This window comes from Desmodus rotundus, chromosome 6 (genome assembly GCF_022682495.2).
Source record: "Desmodus rotundus isolate HL8 chromosome 6, HLdesRot8A.1, whole genome shotgun sequence".
NCBI classification, from domain to species: domain Eukaryota; kingdom Metazoa; phylum Chordata; class Mammalia; order Chiroptera; family Phyllostomidae; genus Desmodus; species Desmodus rotundus.
The window spans coordinates 114,611,647-114,637,453 of record NC_071392.1 but is presented as its reverse complement, the minus strand read 5'-3'; the positions used below and the strand labels follow the sequence as shown (position 1 = coordinate 114,637,453).

Here is a 25,807-nt window from a genome sequence, read left to right as displayed (position 1 = left end):
GCTGCCACTCGGAGGGCTGCAGTTCAGGACTTGCTCGAGAGGTTAAGTGGGAGTTTCAATGTCAGGAACAGTCAGGAATTGGGTTGCACAGCCCGGCCTCTTCCTGTTGGCAGCAAGGCTAATGGAGATCCTTCTTCCTGCTGCTGGGAGGTAACTGGCAGGATGTAGGGGAGCAGGAGGGTGTGGCTATGTGAGCTTGTACTAAGCAGCCTGGGCCATTTCCCCGCTCTGGAAAGGGGGAGGAAGGGAAAGGGGAAGGCTGGTAACTGGCAGTCTCCTGTGGCCTTCACACCCAGAGGCAGTGGGAGCTCTGACCTTCTCTCCGATGGGCACTGGCCTGGCACACTCGTGCTTTCAGAAAATCTTTCAAAACAGCCCTGTGCGTTGTTTGGCCCCCTGTACTTCACAATGTCCAACCCTTTCTCATCCAAGGCCTTGCGTCTTTCTTGCTACATCTCTGACTGCAGGGCAGGGCTTTGGGATTATTGTTCCCATTGGAAAGAGGAAGCTGAGGGTGGGAGAGGTTATAATAAGCAACCTTCCCTGGATCATACAGCACATCACTTCCAGAGCTGGGTCTCCAGAACCCAAGTGCCATGGTGAGGGGAGAATGGGTGAATCAGAACCTTTCCCACTGCCCTGGACGGGCATGCAGAGTGCATAGGCCCTAGAGGTAAGGAACGAGGCTTCAGATCCAGACCAGGCAGAAATCCCAGGTCCTCCTCTTATTCACTGTGACCTCCTGTGGGTCAGCCTCTGCAGTTGAGCTTTAAAAAAAAAATCTGTATAATGAGTATATAATGCAACCCAATGTTGTGAGGCGTAAGTGAGATAAAATACATAAAGTGCTCAGCACAAACCCACAAAGGGAGCTTTTTACCGTCTCCCAAGAGACGGTAAAATAGCCCAGCACACACAGACACATAGATAAGTAAATAGTTAATACTTACTGAGCACTTCCTGTGTGCCAGGAGCTCTTTTAAGTGCGTTTAATCCTTTCAAGGGCACTATGAGGTCAGACTGGTATGTGCCCATTTTATAGATGGGGAAAATGAAGCACAAGAGGTTAAGGGACTTGCCCGAGGTCATAACCCTAGTAAGTGGCAAAGCCAGGATTCCAATTCAGGCAGCCTGTCTCTGAAGCCCTTGCAATACTGCCTCCCTTAAATAGAAGTGATTAATTTTTTAAATTATAGCTTTTTGGACACGTTATTCTAGAGTTTATGAAGCATTTTCCAACCCATTCTTTCATTTAGCGCACACCACAGCAGCCCAGAGAGGGAGGCAATATTTACCCCCAATTTAAAGCAGGGAGGGGGAAACTGAGGCTATAAAAGGGGGAACTGACTTGCCTTGCTAAGGTCACACAGCAAGGTCAGTGGTAGAAGTCGGGGTAGAATCTGGGATTTTCTGACTCCAAATTTAGGAGACACTTCCCCAGCCTCACTCAACTCCTAAGCGCCCTCAACATCCATCTCTGGCTGGAGGCCTTGACGCTGTCTCCCCAGGTCAGCTCCTCTGGCTGGGCTCCCACGGTAGAGCTGAAGGGTCCTAAGGCTGCATTCCACCCCCCTCCACCTCTGCTCACTATCGGACAGGAGGGGCAGGAACTCCAGGGCTGGTGGAGTTTCCGACCAGGCAGGAAAAAGAACAAAGGAACTGCGGTGGGGGGAGAGGCTGGAGGGGGTGGCCAGGAGGGCAGCAGGAACAGAACGCTTCACCATGGAATATGAAGTCAAGAAGGGGAAAAAGGTAGGTGGGAGGTTGGGAGGGATGCAGGGCAGAGAACTGTCCCCAAAGCTGGCAAAGTGGGAAGCCTGGCATGGGAGTGAGGGGCAGTGAGGGGTATAAGTAGGGCCTTTCTTCTCATTTGGAAGGACCTTCCTTCCTCCTCACCCCTGGGCAGGCAGACAGTTGAGTTCCAAACTCCCTAACCCGTCCTCCCTGTTCTCAGTGGCCTCTGCCATCCCTGGAATATACAGACAGACAGGACCTCCCAGGGAAACCGAGCCAGCCAGATTCATTTGGGAGATACTCCCAACCTCCTTCCCTGGTATTCCTGGGGGAATTCCTCCTGTAGCTTCTCTGACCGAGAGCCAGACAGACACCAACCCTTTAGGTCTCTTCCCCTGCTCCCTACCTCCCAAGACAGAAGGACCTCAGCCAGAGCAATTCTGGGCTATAAGGCTTCCAACCCAGGCTAGAGACACCTACCTGCTCCCCTGCTGGGTTTCAATCTAGCGTGCCCCTCCCCATCTTTACCCAGGGCCCGCTCCTAAGGCTTATGTTCCCAAAGGCTGGGCGCCGACCAGCCGTTCGGAGCAGTGTGAGCCGCCGGCCCCTGCACTCGATGCCCCTTTATCCCCCTGACTACCTCATCGACCCCCAGATTCTGCTGTGTGACTATCTGGAGAAAGAAGTCAAGGTGCGTGCTGAATGAGGAAAAGGGGTGGGTCCGATCTTGGGGTGAGGGGTGTAGCGGAGGAAAAAGTTTTCCTCCACCCTCTTAGTGTCCCTGGCTGGGATTCACGGGAGAAAAGCACATACACATTTTATTCAAGTTTTACATGCCCGTGGGAGCCTTCACAAGAGAATGAAAAGCCCAAGAAGTGACCAAAGCAGGAAGCTTTCATACCTTTTTAGACGAAGAAACAATAAATGTGTGAAAAATTGACAAGGAAGAGGGGTTTGGGCTAAGACTAGTAAAGGCTGAAGAAGTAACAAGCTTTGTTTATGTGGCCTTCTCAGGCCTAAACCCCGGCTCTGGTGATAAGGATGTCCGTCTCCTTCTTCCTGGTACAAAGAGGGCCCCTTTCTCATAGATTTACCTCCTGCTTTCAGGGGAAAGTGAGCAAAGAGGTCAGAGTGCTTTTCTCAAACTCCTTCAGCTTAAGTTACTCTTAGTAAGGTGCTGTATTTGGGGGTAGCATGTCCTGAATCCCATCAAGAGAGACCTTACCTTCCCCCCTCCACCCCATTACCTCTCCTTGACCAGCCCCATCTCATACAAAGGAGACTCAGTGGGGAAAGGTCTGGGCAGCCTTGCCCCTGCCTTATGCTGTGGGCCCTCAGCAAGGACCTCCATGTGCTCAGTCTCAGTGTTCCCAGCGCACCGTCGGGCTCAGAACCTACTCCCTGGGTAGAGCCAATGGGAGAGAGCGCTGTGTACTAAAAAGCCACACCTCCCTGTGAGATTTCACTGCAGTGATGTTGTTGCTACTCATGCCCAGGTTAAAGGAACCAACTCAGTTCAGCAAGCCACAGTGGGGGACCTAGACAACTCAAAGGCTTCTATTCCTTCCTTTCTTTCTTTTTTTAATTTTTGTTTACTGATTTGAGAGAGAGAGAACAACATCAGTTTGTTGTTCCACTGATTTATGGATTTATTGGCTGCTTCTTGTATGATCCCTGCTTCTATTTCATGAAGACCGTGAAGGAGCAGTGAAGAATCCTCACTACCCAAGGAAGGCTGATATGGGGTTGAGTGTCAGATTTAGCAAAAACAGTTCAATTTGAATTTCAGATAAGCAGCTAATACTTTTTAAAAAAGATTTTTATTTATGTATTCTTAGAGAGAGGGGAAGGAAGGGAGAAACAAGAGGAGAGAAACAGCCATGTCTGAGATAAACATCAATCAGCTGCCTCTCACAGCCCCCAAGCTGGAACCTGGCCCGTAACCCAGGCATGTACCGTGACCTGGACTCAAACTGCTGAACTTTCGGTTCCCAGGATGACACCCAACCCACTGAGCCATGCCAGTCAGGGCTGAATACTGTTTTAGTACTAATCTATGTCCCAGACACTGAATGGGGAGGGGACCCTTTAAAACATATTTGTTGTTTATGTGAAATTCCAATTTAACCGGCATCTTGTATTCCATCTGAAAATCCCACGCAGAGGGAAATGCTAACAAACAAATCCATTTAAAATGTGGGGACTGAAATTTCATCCAGAATAAAAAGAAAACGTTTGATTAGTGAGATTCACCTAAAAGAATAAAACTAATAATAATAAAAAAAAGTTAATTCTTATGTTGATGGAATAACATATAAGTTAAATGAGAGCTTTAAGTTATAGTGAAGAATGAATGAAGAATCCATTTATTGATTCAGGGAATCATTTTTCGGACAAAATTATATACTAGTTTGATACAACATTCATTCCTTTTCATCTGACTTCCGCAACAATATCACAGAGAGGGTGAGCGACTTGCACAGTAGGTCAATCCTGGTGCTTGGGGCAGACAGAGCCACTCAGGCCAAGCAGGAATTCATAGGTGGTCAGTTCTTTCAAGCTATTCCAGTGACTTTTGATTTCATCATAGCCGAATAACTGTGTCCAGGCAATACAAGCTAGCAGTGAGAGCGTGGGCTCTGGTGTGTGGAGTCGTTCTGCCATTTCTAGTGATATACTCGTGGATTGGGCGTGTTACTTACCCTTGCTGGGCCTTAGTTTTCTCACCCTCCAAGTGAAGATAATGAGCGGATGTGCACAAAGCTCTCAGGACTGTGACTGGCTTCTATGACTGGCTCAATAACAGCTCTTGTCAGGTTCTTATTGTTAATTCAGATATTTCTATCTTAGCCTATGTCACTGTGTTAGTGAGGAGGTCGGGGTCCTCCTAGGCTTCAGAGTGACCTCTTTTTGCCCTTCTCCCATCACTCTCCCCACGCTATCCCGGTTTGCCACCCAGTTCCTGGGCCACCTCACCTGGGTAAACTCCTCACTGAACCCCTCCAGCCGGGATGAGCTCCTGCAGCTGCTGGACACTGCCAGGGTGAGGCTCTGGTGAGGGGAGTGGGCAGGGGCTGTCCCCTTCTCCCTCTCCCACCCAAGGACCCTGGGGACCCAGGAGATTCGACCCACCCCACAGCAGCTGAAGGAGCTGCCACTGAAGACTACACCGGAGCAGGACAGCATCCTGAGCCTGTCCGCTCGCTGCCTATTGCTCACCTGGCGAGACAACGAGGAACTCATCCTGCGTATCCCCACGCATGAGATTGCCGCCGCCTCCTACCTGCAGGACGACGCGCTGCACTTGCTGGTGCTTAAGACAGGTACAGCGGGTGGAGCCTGCAAGGGAACAGGGCCACGAGGTGAAGGGGAGAGAAAAGTTTGAACGTCTTGTTTTGGGAATGTGTGTGACCTAGGGCAGGATTGAGGCCCGAGGCTGGATGATGAGGTGTCTGGAAAGGCCTCACCACCCTAACCTGCTACTTAGGGTCAGGCCATGGCCTCATGCAGGAAGACCCAGCCCAAGGTTGAGGTTGGAGGCTGAGAGGCCTAACTCACCATCCTGAGGCCAAGTGGTGAAGCCAGGGAAGGATGGAGAAGCCAGAACCCTGCAGCCGGGAAAGGGCAAAAAGTTAAAGGTGGTGGTGAAGGGGCCGTGGCCACAGCGCTCAGAGGATAGGGTGAATTTCGGGCAAGGGGAGGAGTCTGACCTAGAGGCGGGACCATGCGCAGGGAGCGGGACTCAAGCTAAGGTAGCTGTTGGGAGTTGTCACTTCTCGCCAAGTTAGGCGCAGGGCCTGAGGCCAGGGGCGCTGTTGAGGGCAGGCCGGAATCTAAGGAGGGGACCCTGAAACCAGTGAGTCCAAGTTAAGGGTACAGAGGGAAGGGACAGCATGACCACCCTTAGGCCCTAACGCAACATCTGAGACTAGGGGAGCCGAGGTTGGGTGGGGCAGGTGTGAATGCCCTGCGGAGCCAAAACCAGGGGTGGGGCCTGAGGCCGGGGACGGGGCCCGGCGCGGCTGAACTGTACGGCGGCACCCTCTGGCCCCTCCGGGTGGCCGGTGGAGGGCGCTCTTAGCCCGATCTCCTGCGGCTGACAGTCACTCAGTGTCTTCTAGGTCTGGGCGTGGATCCGGTGCCAGCCGGTGTAGACGCCAGCCCCGGGGGGGCCGGTCGCGACACTGGCCCGCCGGGCGCTGCTCCCGAGAAGCGGCGGGTGGGCACCACGGAGCGGCGCCACACCATCTGCAGCCTGGACTGGCGGATGGCGTGGGGCGGGGGCGCGGGCGCGGAGGCCCGGGCCGCGGGCGGCGGCGGCGGCAGCCTAGAGCGCCAGCGCGCCGGGGCGCGGGCGTCCGGCAGCTGGGAGCGGCGGCAGACGTTCAGCGGCAGCTGGGAGCGGCGGCACGGTGGCGGCGGCGGCGGCGCTGGCAAGCTTGGTGGCAGCTGGGAGCGGAGGCAGGCGGGCGGCGGCGGCGGCGGCAGCTGGGAGCGGCGCCACCCGGGCTCCAACCCTCTGGACCCGCAGGATCCCAGCCCCGACGCCTACTGCAATCTTGTCATCCTGGCTGTGGCCAACAGGGTGAGCCCGAGGGCACCCCGCGCCCCTGCACTCAGCCTCCCGGGCGCGTCAGGAAGGGAGGGGGCCGCTCCCACAAGCACCTCGGCCCAATCACGAGGTTGCTGGGCTCTACCCTGGCTTCTTCTCCCTCGTTCAGCCCTGCCATGGATTTCGGGTATTCCTGTGTGTTGATGACGCCGAAAGGCTTCTAAAGCCTAGCCCTGGACCCCTCCACGACACTTCCCCCTTGCTGTCCCAATGGAGTGAAAACTCAAAATGGCCCAAATAGACTTGATCTAATCCCTCCTCCAACCCTGCTTTTTGTCCAATATCGTCAATGTCCCCACTACCTCAGTATCAATCAGGAGGACACTAATCACAGGCGTGAATCCAGTTGCCAACCCATGCCAGACACAGAAGGAGCATTAACTTATTCCATTCTAACCGTAAGGTAGAGGCAAATATTTCAACCATCCCCATTCCATGAAGAAGGAAACCGCGGCCCAGAGACTAACTTGTGCAAGGTCGCACAGGAAGCAGGTGGTGATTTCAGCATTAGAACCCAGGGTGTTCAGAGCCTGTAGTCCGGTGACTAGTTGGTCACCCGAGGCAAAAGCGTTTCTGCCATCCTTTCCTCATCTATCCTCCCTTCACCCATCCTCCACATTCACCCTTGCTTTTTCATTCACTGGACGGTATTTATTGGATGCCAGCTTGTGCCAGCTATTGGGCTAGGTGCTGTAGATACGGAGATAAATGAGACATATTTGGTGTCCTCCCTTAGGGAGCTCAGAGTCTAGCAGACACCTTCAAACCCTCCGGCTTTGAAGCTTTCTCTCCGACCCAGGTCCCCAGCTCCCTCTGTATATGACCCACGGTGACCAACACACACGGTGCATGTCCAGAGGGAGACATGGATCATAATCAGTAAACCTGGACTCTGGAGCTGACTCGCTCTTCCCCGAAACACGTTCTCACCTGGCTTCCAGCTCTCCCCATTCTCCTGGTTTTCCTCTTACACCCCTGGCTGCTCCTTCTCAAGAGCTGCTTCCTCCTTTTCTCTTCAGTCTCTTAAGGTTGGAGTGCTCCAGGCTTAGTTAGTCCTTGATCCACGTCTCTCTGACACCCATTTCTAGACGGTCTCCTCTGGTCCTGGGGCATTTAAAACTCTGAGAACTCCCCAAAGTCTCTCTCTCATCCTCATATATCCAGACACGTTTTTCCACTCTGCTTCTTCATTTGAAGGTCTATGACATCAAAAGCTGAGCTTCCAGTCTCTTCTCCCAAACCTGCTCCGGCCTGGGTCTCCCCGTCTTGAATCATGGCAGCTCTGTCCTTCAGTTGCTCATACCAGAACTTTGCAGTGATTCTGGGCTCCCCACCCACTTTCACACAACCCGTATCCACTCTGTCAACAAATCCTCTCAGCCCTATTCTAAAAATATAACCCAGACCCATCTATTTCTCTCCCACCCTCCACGATCTCCACCCAGATTCATGCCCCATCTATAACCTGAATGAGGTGGTCACCTCTCACGGGTTTGGCCCTTGCTTACAATCTGTCACCGCCCCCCCCCCCGGCGCGCCCACAGTCAGAGCAGTCCTAGTAACACTTAAGTCATATGATGTCAATGCTCAAAATCTTTCAGTGACTTCCCATTTCACTCAGAATAAAAGCTAATGAATGCCTTTACAGCTGCTGATAAGGCCATCTCCCTTATGCAAGTGGCTCCAGCCACCATCCTCGTTTCCTCTCTGGTCTCAGCTCTTTCTGCCCTCCTCCTTCATTTACTCTGCTCTAGACAGACAGGTCTCCTTGTAGAGCGCAAGAGACCTGTGGGTTCCGGGTGGCTCGCTGTGGTATCTCTGGCTCCTAGAATTGTGCCTGGCACATAATAGGTATTCAATACATGTTGAATGAATGAATCCATTAAATCATATAATATTATTATGCCTTGTGATAGGACCAACAAGAAAATAAGCAGGCTGCAGTGATAATTAGGGAGGAAAGTGAGTTTGTGCCCTATTTATCTTAGCGGACTGTGAGCGTTTTAGGGTACAGATTTCATCTCATTCACCTCTGAGACTCCAGAGCCCGACCCAGTACCTGCCACACAATAGGACTAAATGAGAATTTGTGGAATAAATAAATAAATGAAAAGTTGTTTTCCAAGGGTATCTTAGTCTCTGCCTCCTGTCTGAAGAATTGTGGTCCCAAGGAGGGCACAGGAGTTAAAGTCAAAAAACCTGGGTGCTGATATAACCAATGCCCTGAGCCTGCTGTGTGAGCCTCAGCAAGGCATTTAGCCAGTCTAAGCCTGGGTGTCTTTAACGATAAAATAAGGATGCTCTCTTCCCTGTCCATTTTGTAGGGTTATTGTAGGGCTCGATCCTGGTTTAATGATTAGTACAATCTCCATCCCAAAATGCCTATCTGGGTTACATTTTAATTTATGCCTAAGCTTTTTTTAGAGACACAAATTAGGAAATGCCTTCATGGAGATGGCCTCTTCATCATTTATGGTCTTTCTGTGTCTCTTGCTTGAAGACATAAAGAGGTTACTTAAAGAAGCAAATTCTTCTTCAGATTTGCAGTCTCTAAAAAATTTCACCAAAGAACTTAAACTCCTTCTTTCTACCAGAGACTGAACTTTATGTATTCATCCTGCTTCCGTTTTTTCGCTGGCTGCCAGGGAGCGCATATCTAAATATGGCATCTAGTAGTGTAGTAACTATGTTGAGCCTAACATTGTTATACACTTAATTCCTCCTCCTTCAGCTGGGTATTAGGAGACCTAGGTTCTAGTCCTGGCTAATCAACTCTACCTCTCTGGGTTTCAGCTTCCTCCCTGTACACCGAAACAAATTAGGGCTTATTTTAGATAAGCTTTCAGGAAGGTCCATAAATTCCCCGGAAAGTGGGGGTACATGTATGCATTTTTCAGGGCAGAAGGGTTAGAATCATCACTGTATTCTTTAAAGGGGTGCAAGAGCCAGAGAGTAGCCATTCTGATGGGAAATAACTTTGGTGGGAAATAACCTCAAAGCTGATTTATTAAAGGCCTTTGGAGGTGTATGTGTGCCTCTGTGAGCCCCCTCACACCGTCTTAGGAAGCAGAAGCATCCTGGTCCCAGGAGAGAGCCTGAGCTCTACCCTCCTCCCTGGGCCAGGATGCTGCTGAGGAGTCCTGCGCCCTCATCTGTCAGGTCTTCCAGATCATCTATGGGGACCAGAGCATCGAGTGCGTGGACCGGGCTGGCTACCACTACACGTCCACGCCCGAACGACCGTGGCTCTGCAGCCGCAGTGAGTCCTCCCCTCCTGTGAAACATCCCAAAAAGCCAGGGGAAGGGGGTGCCCCAAGACCTAGGGCCAATGAAAGCCATTAGGAGTTCTGATCTCTATTGCAATTACAGTGTGCCCCTGATACGAAGTTTTTTTAACTGTCAGTTTTCATGATGACCTCAAACCTAGCTTTTTCATAGATGTTCTGGTTATCAGATTCAGAACAAGCCCCTCAGAACTGAACTTTTTTCTCTCTCTTTTGTGTTTTTGTTTTGTTTGGGGGAGGAGTTGTGGTTTGTTGTTGTTTTTCATCCTCACCCGAGGACATGCTTATTGATTTTAGAGAGAGGGGAAGGGAGGGAGAGAGAGGAGAGAAACATCGATGTGAGAGAGAAACATCGATAGGTTGCCTCTCGTATGGACCCCGAGTGGGGACCAAACCCACAACCCAGGCATGTGCCCTGACTGGGAAACCAACTGGCACCCTTTTGCTTTGCGGGACAACACCTACCCAAGTGAGCCACACCACCAAGGGCTCTCCCTTTTGTTTGTGGTGTCCCTGCTTTTGCAGAAACCTAAGACTGTGCATTGTCTGTTAACTAGCCCAACTAGGACAGTAGGTCAAAAGCAAGATTTGCTGACCAGCTCTTAAATTCAGTCAAGGGCTGGAATGAGAATGAGACCCCAGAGGCATTTCTGGACCACCAACTATGTGCCAAGCGCGGTATCAACGTGCCAAGACTTATTTAATTCTTGTATTAAGGATTAATACAAGGACAACCTTGTCTGTTCTGTTTGCCACCGCATCCTATGTGTCTAGTATGGGGCCAGGGACATCACAGATGCTCAAGAAGTTTTTTTGAATGGATAAAAGGACTTCCTGAGGCCTTACGATTCCAGTTTTACAGATGAGGACATTCGGAATAGTCAATGCATCACTCAAGTACACACAGCTAGTAAGTGGCAGAGTCAGGATTCAAACCCAGGTGGGCCTGATTCTAAAGCTTCTATCTGCAACAGCCCCACTGCCATGCTGCCTTCAAGGCCACTTAGTGAATTTCCTCAGTCCCAGCGTGGTTCCTGATTGTGTCATTCCAGCAACAAAGAGCTGTCTGTTCACTTCTGGAGGTACTCCCATCTATAGGAACGGGTGGTGTGGGGAAGCTGGGGTAATTCATTAACTGTCACAGGAATGGTAGGCAAATAAATGACATAATGCAAACAAATATTTCAAGAAATTCATTCATTCAACAAATATTTATTGAGCACCTACTGTGTGTTGGATTCTGCCGATCACAAGGATATATCGCTGAGGAAAACCAGATGGCCCTGCCCTCAGGGGGCTTGCATGGCTGAGGTAGTGCGACAGTAATTGAATAGTCACAAAATTGCAATGTGACCACAAGCTGTGCTAGGAGAACATATAATGAGGAGCCAGACTAGCCTGGGGAGTCAGGGGAATGTCCTGAGGAAGTGACATTGAGTGAGCCAAGATGGAAGGTGAGGCTAGTACCTGGATCAATGAGATAACAGGGCTAGGAACAGAGCAAAGTCTCTGTAAATGGGGCTTCTTTCCTCTCAAGATTTTGAGTTCCCTCTCACGGTTCTTTTTGGTCTCACCTCAAGCACACCCAGTTTACAAAACACTCCCTCACCTGTTCCCACATCTATTACACCCAAGACCCCCCTGGGGTAGGTGGAGTCCCAAAGTTGGGGAGATTGAGGGCCAGGAGATGGAGGTGAGTTGCCCAAGGTCGGCTATGCGTCAGTGGGGTGGCGGGGAGGGGGCGGGGCGGCAGGCATAGTGGTCAGAAGCTTCCAATAGCTGCCCATTTCCGAGTAAAAGCTGACATCCTGACGATTGCTTATCAGGCCATCTGGGTTCTAGCCACCATCCCAACCTCAGGGGGCACTGAGGTCGCAGCCTCAGGAGCCAGGGGTGCCGGTCCCTGCTTTGCTTCCTCTGACAGGCCCTCTGTCTTCTGGTTGCAGGTGAGAGCTGCCGAACCGACGGGACTTACGCCTATGACGCCGACTTCAGCTGCTGCAGTTCCTTGTGGGTACCTACTTGCTGGGGACCCCATTCTCGCTCCCCGACCTGTGCATAAACAGGCTTGCTCTTCCAGTCATTCTTAAAGCCCCTGTGGGCAAGAAAGTGTGGGAGAAAGTGACCCCACTTTGATTGGTGCTGGGACACTGGGCATGGAGGGCGGGAGGTAACTGAGCTCTGGTGAGCTCATGGGATCCGTGCCCCTGAGAGGCCTAGGGTGCAGCCAGAACCCAGAAGTGGGCCCACATAGGCCAGGGGTTCTCTCCCAGCCATCCAGACACAGTGGCCTGCAGGGTCTGAAAGCTAATGCCAAAAAACCATGTTGGTTTACTTTAGTTTTGGCTCCATGTAATAGAAAACCCTGAAGAAGAGTAGCTTAAACAAGATGGAGCTTTTTTTCCTGTCTCCCACATAAAATACATAGACTGGGAGTTCATGCGTGGTCTCATGGTTATTAGCGGCCTGGGCTTCTCTTTTCCTCCCTTCTCAGCACCGGCTTCCATCCGCAAGGCCACTTCCTGCCCCCAGATGGCGGTTGTGGCTGCAGCCCTCAGGGTAGCATGCCAGGGGCCTCTTTAGAGGGCTTTGCTGGAATTCCCATTCCAGCAAAACTTTTGCTTGCCTCTCACTGGCCAGAACTTGTCACATGGCCATGACTGGCAAGGCTGGAAAATGTAGGATTAAATTTTTTATAAAAAATATCACCTCTAAGCTCCACCACGTCCCTGGGAAATGGTTCTGGGACAGTGCAGAGACCAGGAGGCAGGTCGACTTCTTATTAAGCAATATTTATTGAGTGCTTACCCCATGCCAGGCACCGTGCTGTGTGCTAAGGTTACAGTGGGGAGCAAGATAGGGACGAGGCCTGTGCTGAACACGTAGTAGGTAAACAGCAAATGAAGAAAACCAAGGTCCCTGCTCTTGCATGGCTCACAGCGCAGCACAGGTGACAGTGAAGTCATTATTTGGTAGTGATGAGCACTGGTGATAATACGCACTAAGAGAAGTTCAGAGCGCCAAGAGAGGGGCTGCAGGAGTCAGGAAGGCCTGTCAGAGGTGACGACACTTGAACTGGGCCCTGGAGAAGGAGCTGTCTGGGTAGAGGGAAGAGCAGGTGCGAGGACTCTGAGGCAGAATGAAGCTGGGTGTCTGATGATCAGCCAGCAGGCCACCGGGACCACAGCAGAGGCTGTGAGGGACAGAGTGGTTGGAGAGCGTGTTTGGTGGGGAGACCTGGGAAGTCTTTGCATGTTGTGAGCAGACTTAAAGACTCTGTGACCACATTTGACAGAGGGGCTAACCCAGTCTGGGGGGATCAGGGGAAATTTTCCTGAGAAGGTGACATTTAAAATCCAATAATGAATAAAAGTTAGCTGAGCAAAAGATAGGGGAGAGGGATGGTTGAAGCTGAGGGAACCGCATGTGCAAAGGCCCAGAGGTGAAGAGGTACTTGGAGTATTCGGAAAAAAATGAGAAGGCAGGGTGGCCTGAGCACAAATAGCCGAGGCGAGAAGAGGTTTGAGAGGCAGCCAGGGGCCAGATCATGTGGGGCCAGACAAGGCAGGGCCTTGAAGGAGAAAATGGGTCACGGGATGAGGCCTCAGGCCCAGAGCACCAGTAGCTATGCCCTCTCACGTTCCACCTGCCACAGGGGAGGAGCTGGAGAGAGGTGGGAGAGGGCCCCTTTCTGCCTGTCCCTGCAGCAATGGCTCCCAGGACACATTTGAAGCGTGTTACAGCGGCACGTCCACACCCTCCTTCCACGACTCCCACTGCAGCGGCAGTGACCACAGCGGCCTGGGCTTCGAGCAGTTGCAGGATTACATGGTCACGGTGAGCTTGGGGACCAACGCAAACGGCACAAGCAATGGCCTGGAAATCGGAAAAAACACGGGGTGTTTCAGGAATTGTGAATAATCCTGGACGGGACTGAAGTATAAGACCCCAGAGGTCAGGGTAGGGTGTGAGGTTAGGGACATGAGCTTTGCTGAGGCCAGCTTGTTCAAAGGCCTAAACTAACGTCAGCTAGCATTTTCAGAGGAGGGCTCTGGGCCTTTCAGGCGGGGGTTGGATGGGGGTTGCTACCTCGATTGATCCTGAATGGTATCCCCACAGCTGCGGAGTAAGCTGGGGCCCCTTGAGATCCAGCAGTTTGCGTTGCTGCTGCGGGAGTACCGGCTGGGGCTGCCCATCCAGGACTATTGCTCAGGGCTGCTGAAGCTCTATGGAGACCGGCGCAAGTTCTTCCTCCTGGGTGAGCCCCCCGCCCCGCCCCCCAAGGGTCAGCCAAGGCCACTACATGGTCCATGACATTCCTGGTCAGTCTCCAGGCTGGGAGCATTTATTCCTGATCTCTCAGCCTCTGATAAAGCCAAGATTATAAGATCCATGGAGCAGATGAGACCAAGGTGCAGAGAGAAGGCACTTGGCCTGCAGGCACAGAGTCGATAAGAACAGACCACCGGTATAGCCCTTTCTTCTTCACAGCAAAGCTGGGAGAGGGAATGATTCTTCCCATCTTACCGACAAGGAAGCTGAGGCCCAGAGAGGCTAAGGAACGTATTCGAGGTCACACAGCTAGTAAGGAGAGCTAATAAAACAACAATGGGAATGATAATATTGATAAGTTAACATGTATTTGGTCGTTACTGTGTGCCAAGTATCATCTCGTTGAATGGCCTAAGTTCTGGGAAGTAGATACTGTTATTTGCCCCAATTTTGCCAATGAGGAAATTGAGGGTCAGGGAAGCCAAGTACTGAAGTTACACAGTGAGTAGCAATTGAAGTGATATGAGCTAACTTTTATGGGGCACTTAGTGTCTGCTAAGTACCTTATTTAATTTTCATATCCCTACTGGGAGAAGACGTGTAATTATCTCAATTTTACACAGGAGGAAAGTAAGGTGCAGAGTAGTTATTTAATGAGAATCACACACTAATAATGGGAATATAACAATTGTGATAATAATAACAATAGTAAGCTAACATAATGAGCATGTACTGTGTTCCAAGAGAATGTCATTATTCTCTGGCTCAGAGAGCCAAGGAGCCTGTGCCAGGCCACACAGCCAGTGAGTGGCAGGGCAGGGATTTGAACTGAGATCTCCAACGAAGGTGTTACCTCTGTGGGAGGGGAAAGGGCTGAACCCCGGGGAGTCACCTGCCTCTTGGCCTGCAGGGATGCGGCCCTTCATCTTGGACCAGGACATTGGCTACTTCGAGGGCTTCCTGGAGGGCGTGGGCATCCGCGAGGGGGGCATCCTCACCGACAGCTTTGGCCGCATCAAGCGCAGCATGAGCTCCACGTCGGCATCAGCCGTGCGCAGCTATGACGGCGCGGCTCAGCGGCCGGAGGAGCAGACCTTCCACCGGCTCCTGGCGGACATCACGCACGACATTGAGGCTCTGGCCCCCGACGACGACGACAGCACGGACGACGAGGCCCGCGGCTCCCCGGGTGGGAATGAGGCCACCGAAGACAACTACCTGTAGCCTGCCGTCACCGCCCAGGCGGAAGGCGGGGAAGGGGTGGCCCCGCCACCTCGCCTCTGGATCTCACTCACTCTGGCCTGGGGGGTGCCGGGCCCAGGCCCCTCCTCACTCCCGAACCGAGGCCTTCACTCCGAGTCTCAGATGATCCGGGGCCCTAATGTCCGGGACAGTCGCTTGGGGCTCGGCTGACTCCTCTGCCCGCCGTGGGTGGGCAGCGCCATCCTTTGTCCGTCTAGCCCCGGTGTCCCGCACCAGGACACCTGCTCCTCCCTGGACTGCGCCGCTTTCTGGAGGCCGAGGGAGGGGTGATGCGTGCGCTCCCCCTGCTGGTGGACTGAGAAAAGAATTCCCAGAGTTCTACTAGAAACCCAGGTTTAAAAGAGGGAAAGGGACGAGGGAAATCTGATTCTCCTGATATATTACCTCAAACCGACCATACTACACCGTGTGGAGAGTCTTTTTAAGGCTCTAAATGGCAGGGACTCTTCCCTCCCCACACCACCCTCAATGGGATCAATAGTATGGAGAGAGTTTTTTCTCTGCTGAGAGTTGACTCAGAGGAGGGTAATCTCGATCCCAGTCCTGGTCCTAAGACTCCAAACAAATTACTTGTTCAGATCTTTGACTTGGAAGAGGTGGGCCCCACCTGCTTCACAGGGTGGTCATGGGGATTCGCAAAGGTCCAGACCTTAGTGCGGGGTCTGCCACATGATAGGCGCTCAATAAATACTATTCCCTTCCACATCTAGCACTTTCTGACTTGATTTGCCTATCTTTACCCTGTGTGCAGAGAGATGGGAACTGAGGTGGGGGTGAAATGTAGGAAGACCCTTGGGGAGCACAATTTGGGAAGAGGAAATAGGACTTGCCCCTCACAGCTCCGTTACAGTCTGGCTTTATGCTCAAGCCGGGAAAGTAAAGTACCCGAGACTCCACAGAGCCATCTCAGCCGTCTTGGGCAGCTAAAGAAATCTAAAGGCAGATTTGGAGAGAGAGAGAAAAGTCAGCAGAAGGACAGCATGCAGCCCAGCCCTAGTGAAGGCTTGGAGGCTAAAAGAAAGGAGCACTGAGGGGAGACCAGAGACTTGCCTAGAAGAACCAGGCAAGTGTATTTGTAAAACATTACAGAGCCTTCCGTGGCCACACACATGGTACTTACCGTGAGGTAGGTGCTGTTATCCCCCCTTTTTTTTAGAGAGAGAGAGTGTGCACACGAGAGAGAAACATTGATTTTTGTTGTTCCACTTACTTACGCATTCATTGGTTGATTCCTGCATGTGCCCTGACCAGGGATCAAACCCACGATCTTTGCATATCAGGACGGCACTCTAACTAACTGAGCTACCCAGCCAGGGCTGTTATCACCCATTTTAAAGTATTATTATTATTATTATTATTATTATTATTATTATTATTATTAGGGATTCAGGTCCAGAGAACTCCATGATTCACACTCAGTTTGTGGCAAGTGACCATTTCATCATAATTGGTCCGTGCAAGGCCCTTCCGATACTTTGCTTAGTTTTATTTTTCTCTTGAATCTACACATTCCCCGCCCCCACAACACCCACTCCTGTGTGTTGTGCATGTCTCTGCATATAAAGCATACATTGCTTTGTGGGCGTGTTTATACTACACACATCATAAATGGTATTGGGTAAGGATCTCATTTTGTTGCTTCTTTTTCTCTTCATAACATGTTTTTAAGCTCTACTCTCTTGCGGTTGGAAAATCTAGCTTATTACAAAATATTCCAAGCTGAGCCCTGGCCAGTGTGGCTCAGCTGGTTGGGATGTTGTCTAGTAAACCAAAGGGTTGCAGGTTCGATTCCCACTCAGGGCACATGCGGGAGGCAACTGGTCGATGTTTTTCTCTCACACGAATATCAGTATATATTTTTCAAGCTGAGCATCTATTATTTTATGTTTCGTGCACCCATTCCCCTAGTGGTGGACACTCATGTGGTTGCCAACCCCCTCTTACCACAAACCGCACTGTGATGAACATCTTTGCACTTGACCCCCTTATGGGGCTACATGAAAATTTCTTTGGGCTCTACACTCGAGTAGAATTACTACATCGCAGGGCATACGGGCTTTAAATGTCACTAAATTCCGCTAAAATGGCTCCACTAGCAACCTGTGAAGGGTGCTGCCTCCCCAGACTTTCGCCAGCTTTTACAGTATCTGACTTTGTAATTTTGCCTACAGATTGGGTGGTAAGGTGACATCTCATTTTAACTTGCATTTCCCTATTAATCCTGAAATTCAGAACCTCCTCCTATATTTGTCAGGCATTTGGGCTTCCTCTTTAGTGAATTGCCTGTTCAGATCTTTTGCCCATTATTTATTAGGTTTCTTGCCTTTTTCTTACTGATTTGCAGGAGTAGCTTATAAATTTTTGATATTAACCCCTTGTTGGCTGTTGATGTTCCAGATGTCCTCTCCCAATGTGTCGCCCATCTATCAAGTTTGTCTAGGGCAGTGGTTCTCACACTTCAGCAAGCATCAGAATCTCCTGGAAGGCCTGCTAAAGCATAGATTGCTAAACCCCACCCTGAGGTTCTGGCTCAATGGAGCAGGGTGAGGCGAGAATTTGCATGTTTAACAAGTGTTCAGGTGACGCTGATGGTTCAGGCATCACACTCGGAGACCCACTGGTCTAGGGTGCTTTCCTTGGACCATGTTTGTTCCATTGAACAAATCCTTCATTTTGATGTTTCCAAGTCTATTTATCCTTATGTTGTGCTTGAGGGAACTGGAGCTCAGGGAGGTGGAGGGAAGGACCCAAGCTCACATAGAGATGTGGGCCCCTATCTGGCTAACCCCAGAGCCCATGCTCCTAGTTGCCCAGCTATCCCGTCTACTGGACTTTGGAATGTAGTGATCTCAGACTGGGGCATTTGGATTGGAGACTATGTGGAGCCTTAGTGAGTTCCTAAGTGAGGTGGCCATAGGGACTGGGGCCGAAGAGCTAGAGCTCCCTCTTAAAGGGCTAAGGCCTTTGCAAGAGGATCAAGCTCAGAAATTACTCACCGTGCCGGCCAGCGTCCAGTGACAGGGCTGCTGAGAGGCACTGAGACAGTTCTTACTCCACAGCTCCAGCAATGGAGCAATTTCCCTCACACCCTGAGGAAATCCCCCCCACCCCGGAACCACCCTGTTACCAAAGTCCTGTAACCAGTAGTTTCTGAAGTCCACAGGGCCCTGGCTGGGGTGGCCCAGGCTCTGGGCATGTGGACTCTGACCACACTTCCTCCTGTGGCGTCCAGAGACCCAGCCAGAATCACTTCCCATCGTGGTTCAGTTCCTGGCCCTGCAAGAGGGGCAAAACCCTCTGAGTGAGGGACAGCTGATTCCCAAAACCTCTAGGGGTGGTGTAAGGATGGAACTTCCCTACCAGCTGGACCCTGTAGGAACAGAACTGCCCCTTGGACAAGTGGTGACCTTAGTGAAATTGTCTTTACCCCTACACTAAGCCCCTCCTATTTCGGGACCCTACAACTCCCTGCTCCTTCCCGGCTTCCAGCTGGGGACTGGCAGTCCTTCACAACTGTGCACTAGGGAGGAGTCCTGGGGCCACTGTCATTGGTCACCAAATATTTAGAGAGCACCCACGCTGCGGGGCTCTGGGCCTGATAGGGAAGGAAAGTCCTCACATAACCAGAGCAGAAAGTTCTCAACTGTCAAATCAGAGAGGGAGAACACAGCTGTTTCTGGGGAAGATGGAAAAGGCTTTGCAGAGAAAGTGACTTACAAGCAAGACTTTGGAAGGATGAGCAAGTTTCGAATACCAACTCTGACATCTGCTAGTTGGGTGACTTTGGGCAAGCCCCAAAATGTCTCTGGGTCCTAGTTTTCTCATTTACAACATGGGAATAATAATAACATCACCCTTACAGATCTCCTAGATTGGTGTGAGGCTTAAACAAGGTAATCCATGTAAAAGTACATACAGTAATTGTCCAATATGTGTGACCATTAGTATTGCTGGAGGAGCATTGGGGTGTGTGAGGTGGGGGGACAAGGTGAGGGGCTTCAGAGAGGAAACCAGAGGAGTAAACAGACTGAGAAGACCTTTTAGGGACAAGGAAGAGTAGGCAACGGGGAGTGACCTCATGGTCTTACATCTTCCAAAAGTGAATCTAGCTGCTTGGAGAGGAGGGTTGACAGGGGATGGAGGAGAGTCTGGGTGCTGGGGAGTGGGGCAGGAGGCTGGGACAATGACCAGATGAGAGACGCCAAGACCTGACTGAGGTGGGATAAGAGGAAGGAAGAGGAGAGGGCAGGTTCCAAAGGGAAAGGAGGAAAACAGAGGGCTCCCTCCTGGCTCAGAAATAGCAGCCTCCCACATCCTTTGATTAGATGCATTCATTCATTCATTCATTCATTTCACAACTGTTTTTTTAGCACTTGAACCCTGACCTCATGGAGTTTATATAACTACTGAGTAATGTATTTGGCGCTTCCAGGTGCAGTAGCTGCACAGACGGGCCTAAACAATCAGAAACTGACAGCCCTACTGATGGATCCTCCCATTTCTGACTTGTCCATCCTGGGCCATTTTAAATGAAGGTCAAAGGGTCTGTCTTGCTCCCTTTCTGCAATGGGGACTTCACTGTTTTCTGTGACAGCCCTTACCCATCGAGGGTAAGAGCTGACAACTTCCTCCTTGCCTACCCCCTTCCAGCTCCCCAACCCCCACTGCCAGGCCCTAGCATTGCCTTCTAGAACTCTAACACAACACAGCTGCTCCCTTGGCCCTTGGGCAGCCCTGCAGTGATGCACAGAAAGTGATGTGACCTGCAAAAACTTCTCATTTTTGTCTAAAAGCAACTTGTTAAAAAAATTGTTTTTACAATTTTATCTATCATGTAGACAAGGGGATAGTGCCTTTGATGTGTGAAGAAGACATTCAAATAAATATAAAGACGCATAGCCCAATAGAAAAATAGGCAAATTATTGTACAGTACACAGAGAAGAAAATTCAGATGACCCTGACACATGTGACAAGATGTTCAACCTCACTCATAATAAGAAAAATGCAAAGTAATACTATGTTGAGAAACCATTTTTCAATTACTAGACTGGCAAACTTTGGAAAGTGTGATGACTTACCATGTAGGTGTGAGGAAACAGGCATGCTCATACACTGTAGGTGGGAGGGTACGTTGGTAAAACCCTATTTAGCAACAGCTACCGATATCTTCAATGCACAGACCGTTTGACCCAAGAATTCCACTCCCAGGAATTTCTCCTACATTTATGTTGACACAAGTGGAAATGGGGGATGTCATGGCTCTGTTTCTAATAACAAAAGATTAGAAATGAGTAAAATGTTGCCCCAGCTGGTGTGGCTCAGTGGGTTGAGTGCCGGCCTGCGAACCAAAGGGTAGCCGGTTGGATTCCCAGTCAGGACACATGCCTGGGTTGTGGGCCAGGTTCCCAGTAGGGGGTGTGCGAGAGGCAACCACACACTGATGTTTCTCTCTCTCTCTTTCTCCCTCCCCCTCTCTCTAAAAATAAATAAAATATTTTTTAAATATATTTCATTGATTATGCTATTACAGTTGTCCCGTTCCCCTCCTTCATTCCCCTCCATCCTGCACATCCCCTCCCACCTGCGTTCCCCTCCTTTAGTTCATGTCCATGGGTCGTACATATAAGTTCTTTGGCTTTTACATTTCCTATACTATTCTTACCCTCCCCCTGTGTATTTTCTACCTACCATTTATGCTTCTTATTCTCTGTACCTTTCCCCCCTCTCTCCATCCCACTCCCCTGTTGATAACCCTCCTTGTGATCTCCATTTCTGTGGTTCTGTTCCTGTTCTAATTGTTTGCTTAGTCTGTTTCTGTTTTTGTATTTTTAGGTTAGTTGTTAATAGCTGTGGGTTTGTTGTCATTTTACTGTTCATATTTTTACATTCTTTTTCTTAAAAATTAAAAAAGAAAGAAAGAAAGAAAATGTTCAGTGACAGGGAACTGGTTAGATAAACGGTGGCTCATACAGACAGTAGAATACCATGCAGCCATATATAAGAACAAGGTAGCTTTCTGTGTACTGACATGAAATTATTTCCAAGATCAAGTAAGAGAAAAAAAAAGTAAGATGCAGAACAATACATTTTGGATAGTGCCTTTCTCCTGTTTAAAGGTGGAGGGGAATGTCTCTGTATATAAGCATAGAATAGTTGTGGAAGGGCACACAAAACAAGCGGTGGTTGTTGCCTCTGAGCTGGAGGAGTGTATAGTGTAACAAGGGCAGAAGGAAACTTCTTTTCACAATATGTCTTCAATGCCATGCCATGAATATAAATCACAGGAAAGCAATTTTTTTTAAAAATGCCATTTGCTATGTCTTGTACCCTAGAACACTGTCTGTTTTCCTGTCTGTCTGACCTCCCCACCCCCACCCTAACGTACACTCGTGCACACTTGTGACAGGAATGGGGAGAGCTGGTTGCGACTCATCCCTACCCTCTGTGGAACCCAACACAGCACCCGGCACAAAGTAAGTTCTCAGGAAAGGTGAATACATATTGATAAAACTACCTTCTCTACGAAGTCCCCAGTTAGTCTCACCCTCTGGTGTTTGTGCTCTCGCGTAGACCTTCCCATCCTGAGTGGGGAGGGCCTGTGCGACCCGTGGGAAACTTCGCCTAGCTGTCCTGGATCACACACTCTGGGGACAGCCAGCCACGATGCTATGAGCACAGTGGCAGCCCTCTGGAAAGGTTCACAGGATGAGAACCGGAGGCATCTGGCGGACGGTCACGTGAGTGAGTCATCTTGGAAAGGGATCCTCCCCCCAGTCAGGCCTTCTGATGACTGCAGACCAGGCTGACCTTGACTGCAGCCTCATGAGAGACTCCAGGCCAGAACCACTGAACTAAGCCGCTTCCAGATTCCTAACCCGCAGAAACTGTGGGAGATAATAACTGTTTATAATGTTTTAAGCTGCTAAATTTGGGGTCATTTGTCACACAGCAATGTACATCTAATATAATCAATAAATCGTTAGTAAGCATTTATTGTGTATCAGTTCCACGGGGAATGCAAGAGAGAAATTCACGGTCCTGCCCTCAGGGAAGCGGTCCATGTGCACATCCATTCCTAGTCTTATTTATTCTTTCAACCAACATTTATTGAGCACTTACTATATACCCGGCCCCCAATTGAATGCTGACTACATTGGCAGTTAACATGCACCATAGGACACGCAGGAACTTTCTGGAGTGATGGAAATGTTTATCTTACTGGGGTTGAAGTTACAGAGATGTATGTGCATTTGTAAAAATTCAGCAACGAACACTTAATCTTGGGCATTTTGTTGTATGAAAATTCTACATTAAAATACTGTAAACAACATTGAACTCTGATTAATAGCATGTGTGCGAAGCAATTCACTTTGAAATGCGTTTTGGAACGACGAATTGAGGGACGGACAGGAGGGCAGGGTAAGGCAAGTCCTATGCTAATGGCAGAATGTACGTGGTGAGCGTGGGGTTTTATTGTAAAAGTCTTTCAATGTTGCTGTATGTTTGGAAATTTTCATAATAAAATACTTGGGGAAAAGGACCCTTGATAACCACATATAACAATCCTCTGTATTATTATTTAATTACATAAATAAAAATGAATATAGTCCAGTTTAAATTTTTTTTTTTAACAAATAGAGAAAAAGCCACCATGTCTTTCTCCCTTTGCTCTTCAGTGGCAACCTCTGTTCTTGTTGGCTGTGTAGTTTCCAGATCTCTCTCTATGCGTATACATACAGATGTAGATAAATACAAAATCATGTTATTTTTAAAAAATGAATATACTCCCTATACCATTGTGCACCACAGTCTTGGGGATCTCGCCGTGTCGATTCACGCACATCGCCTCAGGTTTCAATTGCTGAGTAAGGATGTGCCTTCTCGCTCAGGTCGCAAGGCTAGGAGGAGAGGGCTTGCTCAGAAACCGACAGTAACTTAGAACTGCTGGGACGCGATGCCGTTCTTCTAGAAGCAAGGCCTGGGTGCGCCCTGTCGGATCACGGCCACCGCGGAATGGGGGCGGGGCTGCGGCCCAGGCCTTTTTATTTGGGGGAATGCCAGACTGTGGGCAGGTCTCGCTCTGACCCGCCCTCTCTTACCCCCTCCCCCCACCTGCCTGGGCTTCGGGGCGCCCGGACCCAAGAGGAAGTCCTCTAAGCGCTTCCTCTTTTCTTGGCCTCTGGGGACACTGGGGGGAGGGAGGGGAGTTGTGAAACCGAACCGTGCCCCGCCACCTGGGGGTACCCGTCAGCTGGAGGGGGCCACGCAGCTGGGGGCAGAAAAACAACTTCACTGGCACCCCAACATGCCCATCTCTGCCCAGTCTCACCACACCCCTGAACAGTAGGTTAGCTGCCTTTAGGATGGTACCTGGGTAGGTACGCTTCGGAGAAACCCCTAGGCAAATCTCTCCAGCTTCCTACTCGAGAAAAACCCAGTTCCTTATCAGGCTGCCGCTGCCATCTCCAGCCTCGTCTTCCTTCTGTCTGTGTCCCCAGTTCAGTCACTAAAGCACAGAAGTCTCTGTGGCTCATCAAACAGGCCAGGCTGTTCCTCCCTCAAGACTTTGTCAAGCTGACTCTTCTGTTTGGAATGCCTTTGCCGTGATCTTCTACTAGCATCCTTTAAACTTCAACTGATCACCTCCTTCAAGAAGTCCTCCTTGATGCACTCCAGGCTGAACCATGTCCCTCTTACATTGTCCTACAATGCCACAGCATTTTCCACTCTGAATTTAAGTTATTGGTGTAAGTTTTTGTCTCCTTAATTGGATTGGACGTTGCTTGAAGCCCAAGACCATCTTGTTCATTCTTGGTGGTGTATTCCCAGCCCCTAGCAGAGATGCACGTAGTAAGCCCTTGATAAACATTAATAGAATTGGTTTAAGAAATGAAGGGTTTGGCTCTCAGCGCTATCATTCACTGGCTGTTCGTAAACCTGGAGCTTCAGTTCCTTCTTCATTTGTAAAATGGCCATGTGAATAGTACCTGCATGGAACTTGAAATATGTGGGAGAGAGAGACAAGTAACAGATTAACGTGTAAACATGCCCTGTAGTGCCTGGTGGTGACAAGATCTCTGGAGAAAAATGAGGCAGGGAGGAGAGCTGGGGAAGATGGAAGATGGAGGAGCTTTTTAAGAAGCTGAGTCAAGGGCCTGCTGGGGGCTGTTGGGAGTTTTTCAAGGGCCACTCTTCTCAGATTTTCATTTACCTCCCTCCGAAAGTGAGGGCAGCAGTGACCTCCTGCCTGGAAGGGTAAAGCTGTGAAATAAACACTGGCTGCTTTGCAAATAAAAAGGGAAATATCTGAGCCCTGAAATAGTGATTGTGGCTCTCTTCCTCATCCACCACTCTGTTTTGAATATAGAACAATCAACAGTGGTCCCAAAGAATGTGAAATATGAAATGCAAATGCCCTGGAAACAGGAAAATGCATAGGGGTGAGCAGAAGTAGGTTTACTGTGGTAGACACACGAAACACAGCGTTTATTCTTGTGTTACGATTTGTTAATTACTGTATTATTTATTTGTATTACAACTGTGAACCCGCCCCTGTGTTTTCGAAGGAGCCAGCCTCTAATCCACTGTAAAGTGAAGTCTGCGAGTTTCTTAGAGCCTGCCCTCCCTCCAGGACGGAGCCTTGTGTCGTGTCCTTCACTGAGTCTCTCTCTCTCTCAGTTTCCAGAACACACGTAAAATCTGCGTGGTCATTACAAGCACAGCCTTTGGACAACTGGAGGCTCCCATACCTGGGTTTGAACCCCGGCTCTACTGCTTGCTGCTGGCTGTGTGACCTTGGGCAAGTGTCTCCCCTCTCTGGGCCATCCGTTTATACTCATCCCTGTCTCAAAGAGATTACACGAGCCGATGGGAGGACACAATAATAAGAGCTTTTTGTTCAATAGTGCAGTGACCTGGTGAGGTATTTTCACTTTGCAAATGAGAAAACAAAGTCACAGCTAGTAAGAGGCAGTCAGCCCAGCCTCAGTACCTTTGCTTCCATTGTTCCTCCACCCCTGGCCCACGGTCAAGTGCACACCCGGAACCTTGACTCTTTTCATTCTCTAAAAATCCTCTCCAGCCTCGATTCTATCTTGCCCATGAAGTCTCTGATTCTTAAAAATTGACTTTATTTTTGGATAGTGCATGTCCAGGTGGCTCGAAGTTGAAGAGTACAAAGGGTATGCTAGAACCAGTAAGTGTCCCTCCCTCCTCTGTCTACACAGTTCCCCTCCGTTGGGACTGCTTCAATGGAGACCACTCTTTGTGCCCGTCCTGACTCAGCCCAAGCGCGTGCTGGTGAATTCCCACACATGTTTGAGCTCTTGTTCTACCCAAATGGTAAAACACACTAGGAGCTATTGTGCACCCTGCCCCACACCCACTTACCAACTTGTTCCCTATTAGTACACAGGGAGTTTCTTCGCTCTTTTTAAAAACCATTTTTGTTGAATTATCATTTACATAGCATACACTCCTCATTTAAAATGTACAATTAAGTGATTCTTAGTATATTCACAGAGTTGTGCAACCACTACCACAATAAATTTTAGGGCATTTTCATAACCAGCACTCCTGCCCCAAATTCACACCCTTTAGCAGCCGCTTCTTATTTCTTCCCAACTCCCAGGCCTAGGCAAT

The 25,807-nt window shown here is 49.8% G+C and overlaps 1 protein-coding gene across 5 annotated transcripts; it reads left to right on the top strand.

The window, feature by feature from the left end:
- Window positions 1–1,683: 1,683 nt before the first annotated feature.
- Window positions 1,684–15,868, top strand: CCM2L (CCM2 like scaffold protein). Of its 5 annotated transcripts, none has more exons than XM_053927156.2 (10): window positions 1,684–1,752; window positions 2,267–2,425; window positions 4,694–4,777; window positions 4,877–5,057; window positions 5,856–6,319; window positions 9,470–9,605; window positions 11,577–11,640; window positions 13,338–13,467; window positions 13,750–13,888; window positions 14,813–15,868. In XM_053927156.2, the coding sequence occupies exons 1-10, from the start codon at window positions 1,723–1,725 to the stop codon at window positions 15,124–15,126; spliced, it is 1,701 nt and encodes a 566-aa protein (XP_053783131.1). In that variant the 5' UTR covers window positions 1,684–1,722; the 3' UTR covers window positions 15,127–15,868. The 5 variants fall into 5 exon arrangements, with proteins under 5 accessions (XP_053783131.1, XP_053783132.1, XP_053783130.1 ...); XM_053927157.2 differs by having other exon boundaries at window positions 4,874–5,057; window positions 9,506–9,605; XM_053927155.2 differs by having other exon boundaries at window positions 4,874–5,057.
- The last annotated feature ends 9,939 nt before the right edge of the window (window positions 15,869–25,807 follow it).

Coding starts and splice junctions, on each gene's coding strand:
- CCM2L (XM_053927155.2), top strand. CDS start 1,723: ATGGAATATGAAGTCAAGAAGGGGAAAAAG. Junction 5,058..5,855: donor CTTGCTGGTGCTTAAGACAG/GTACAGCGGGTG, acceptor AGTGTCTTCTAG/GTCTGGGCGTGGATCCGGTG. Junction 11,641..13,337: donor TTCAGCTGCTGCAGTTCCTT/GTGGGTACCTAC, acceptor CTGTCCCTGCAG/CAATGGCTCCCAGGACACAT.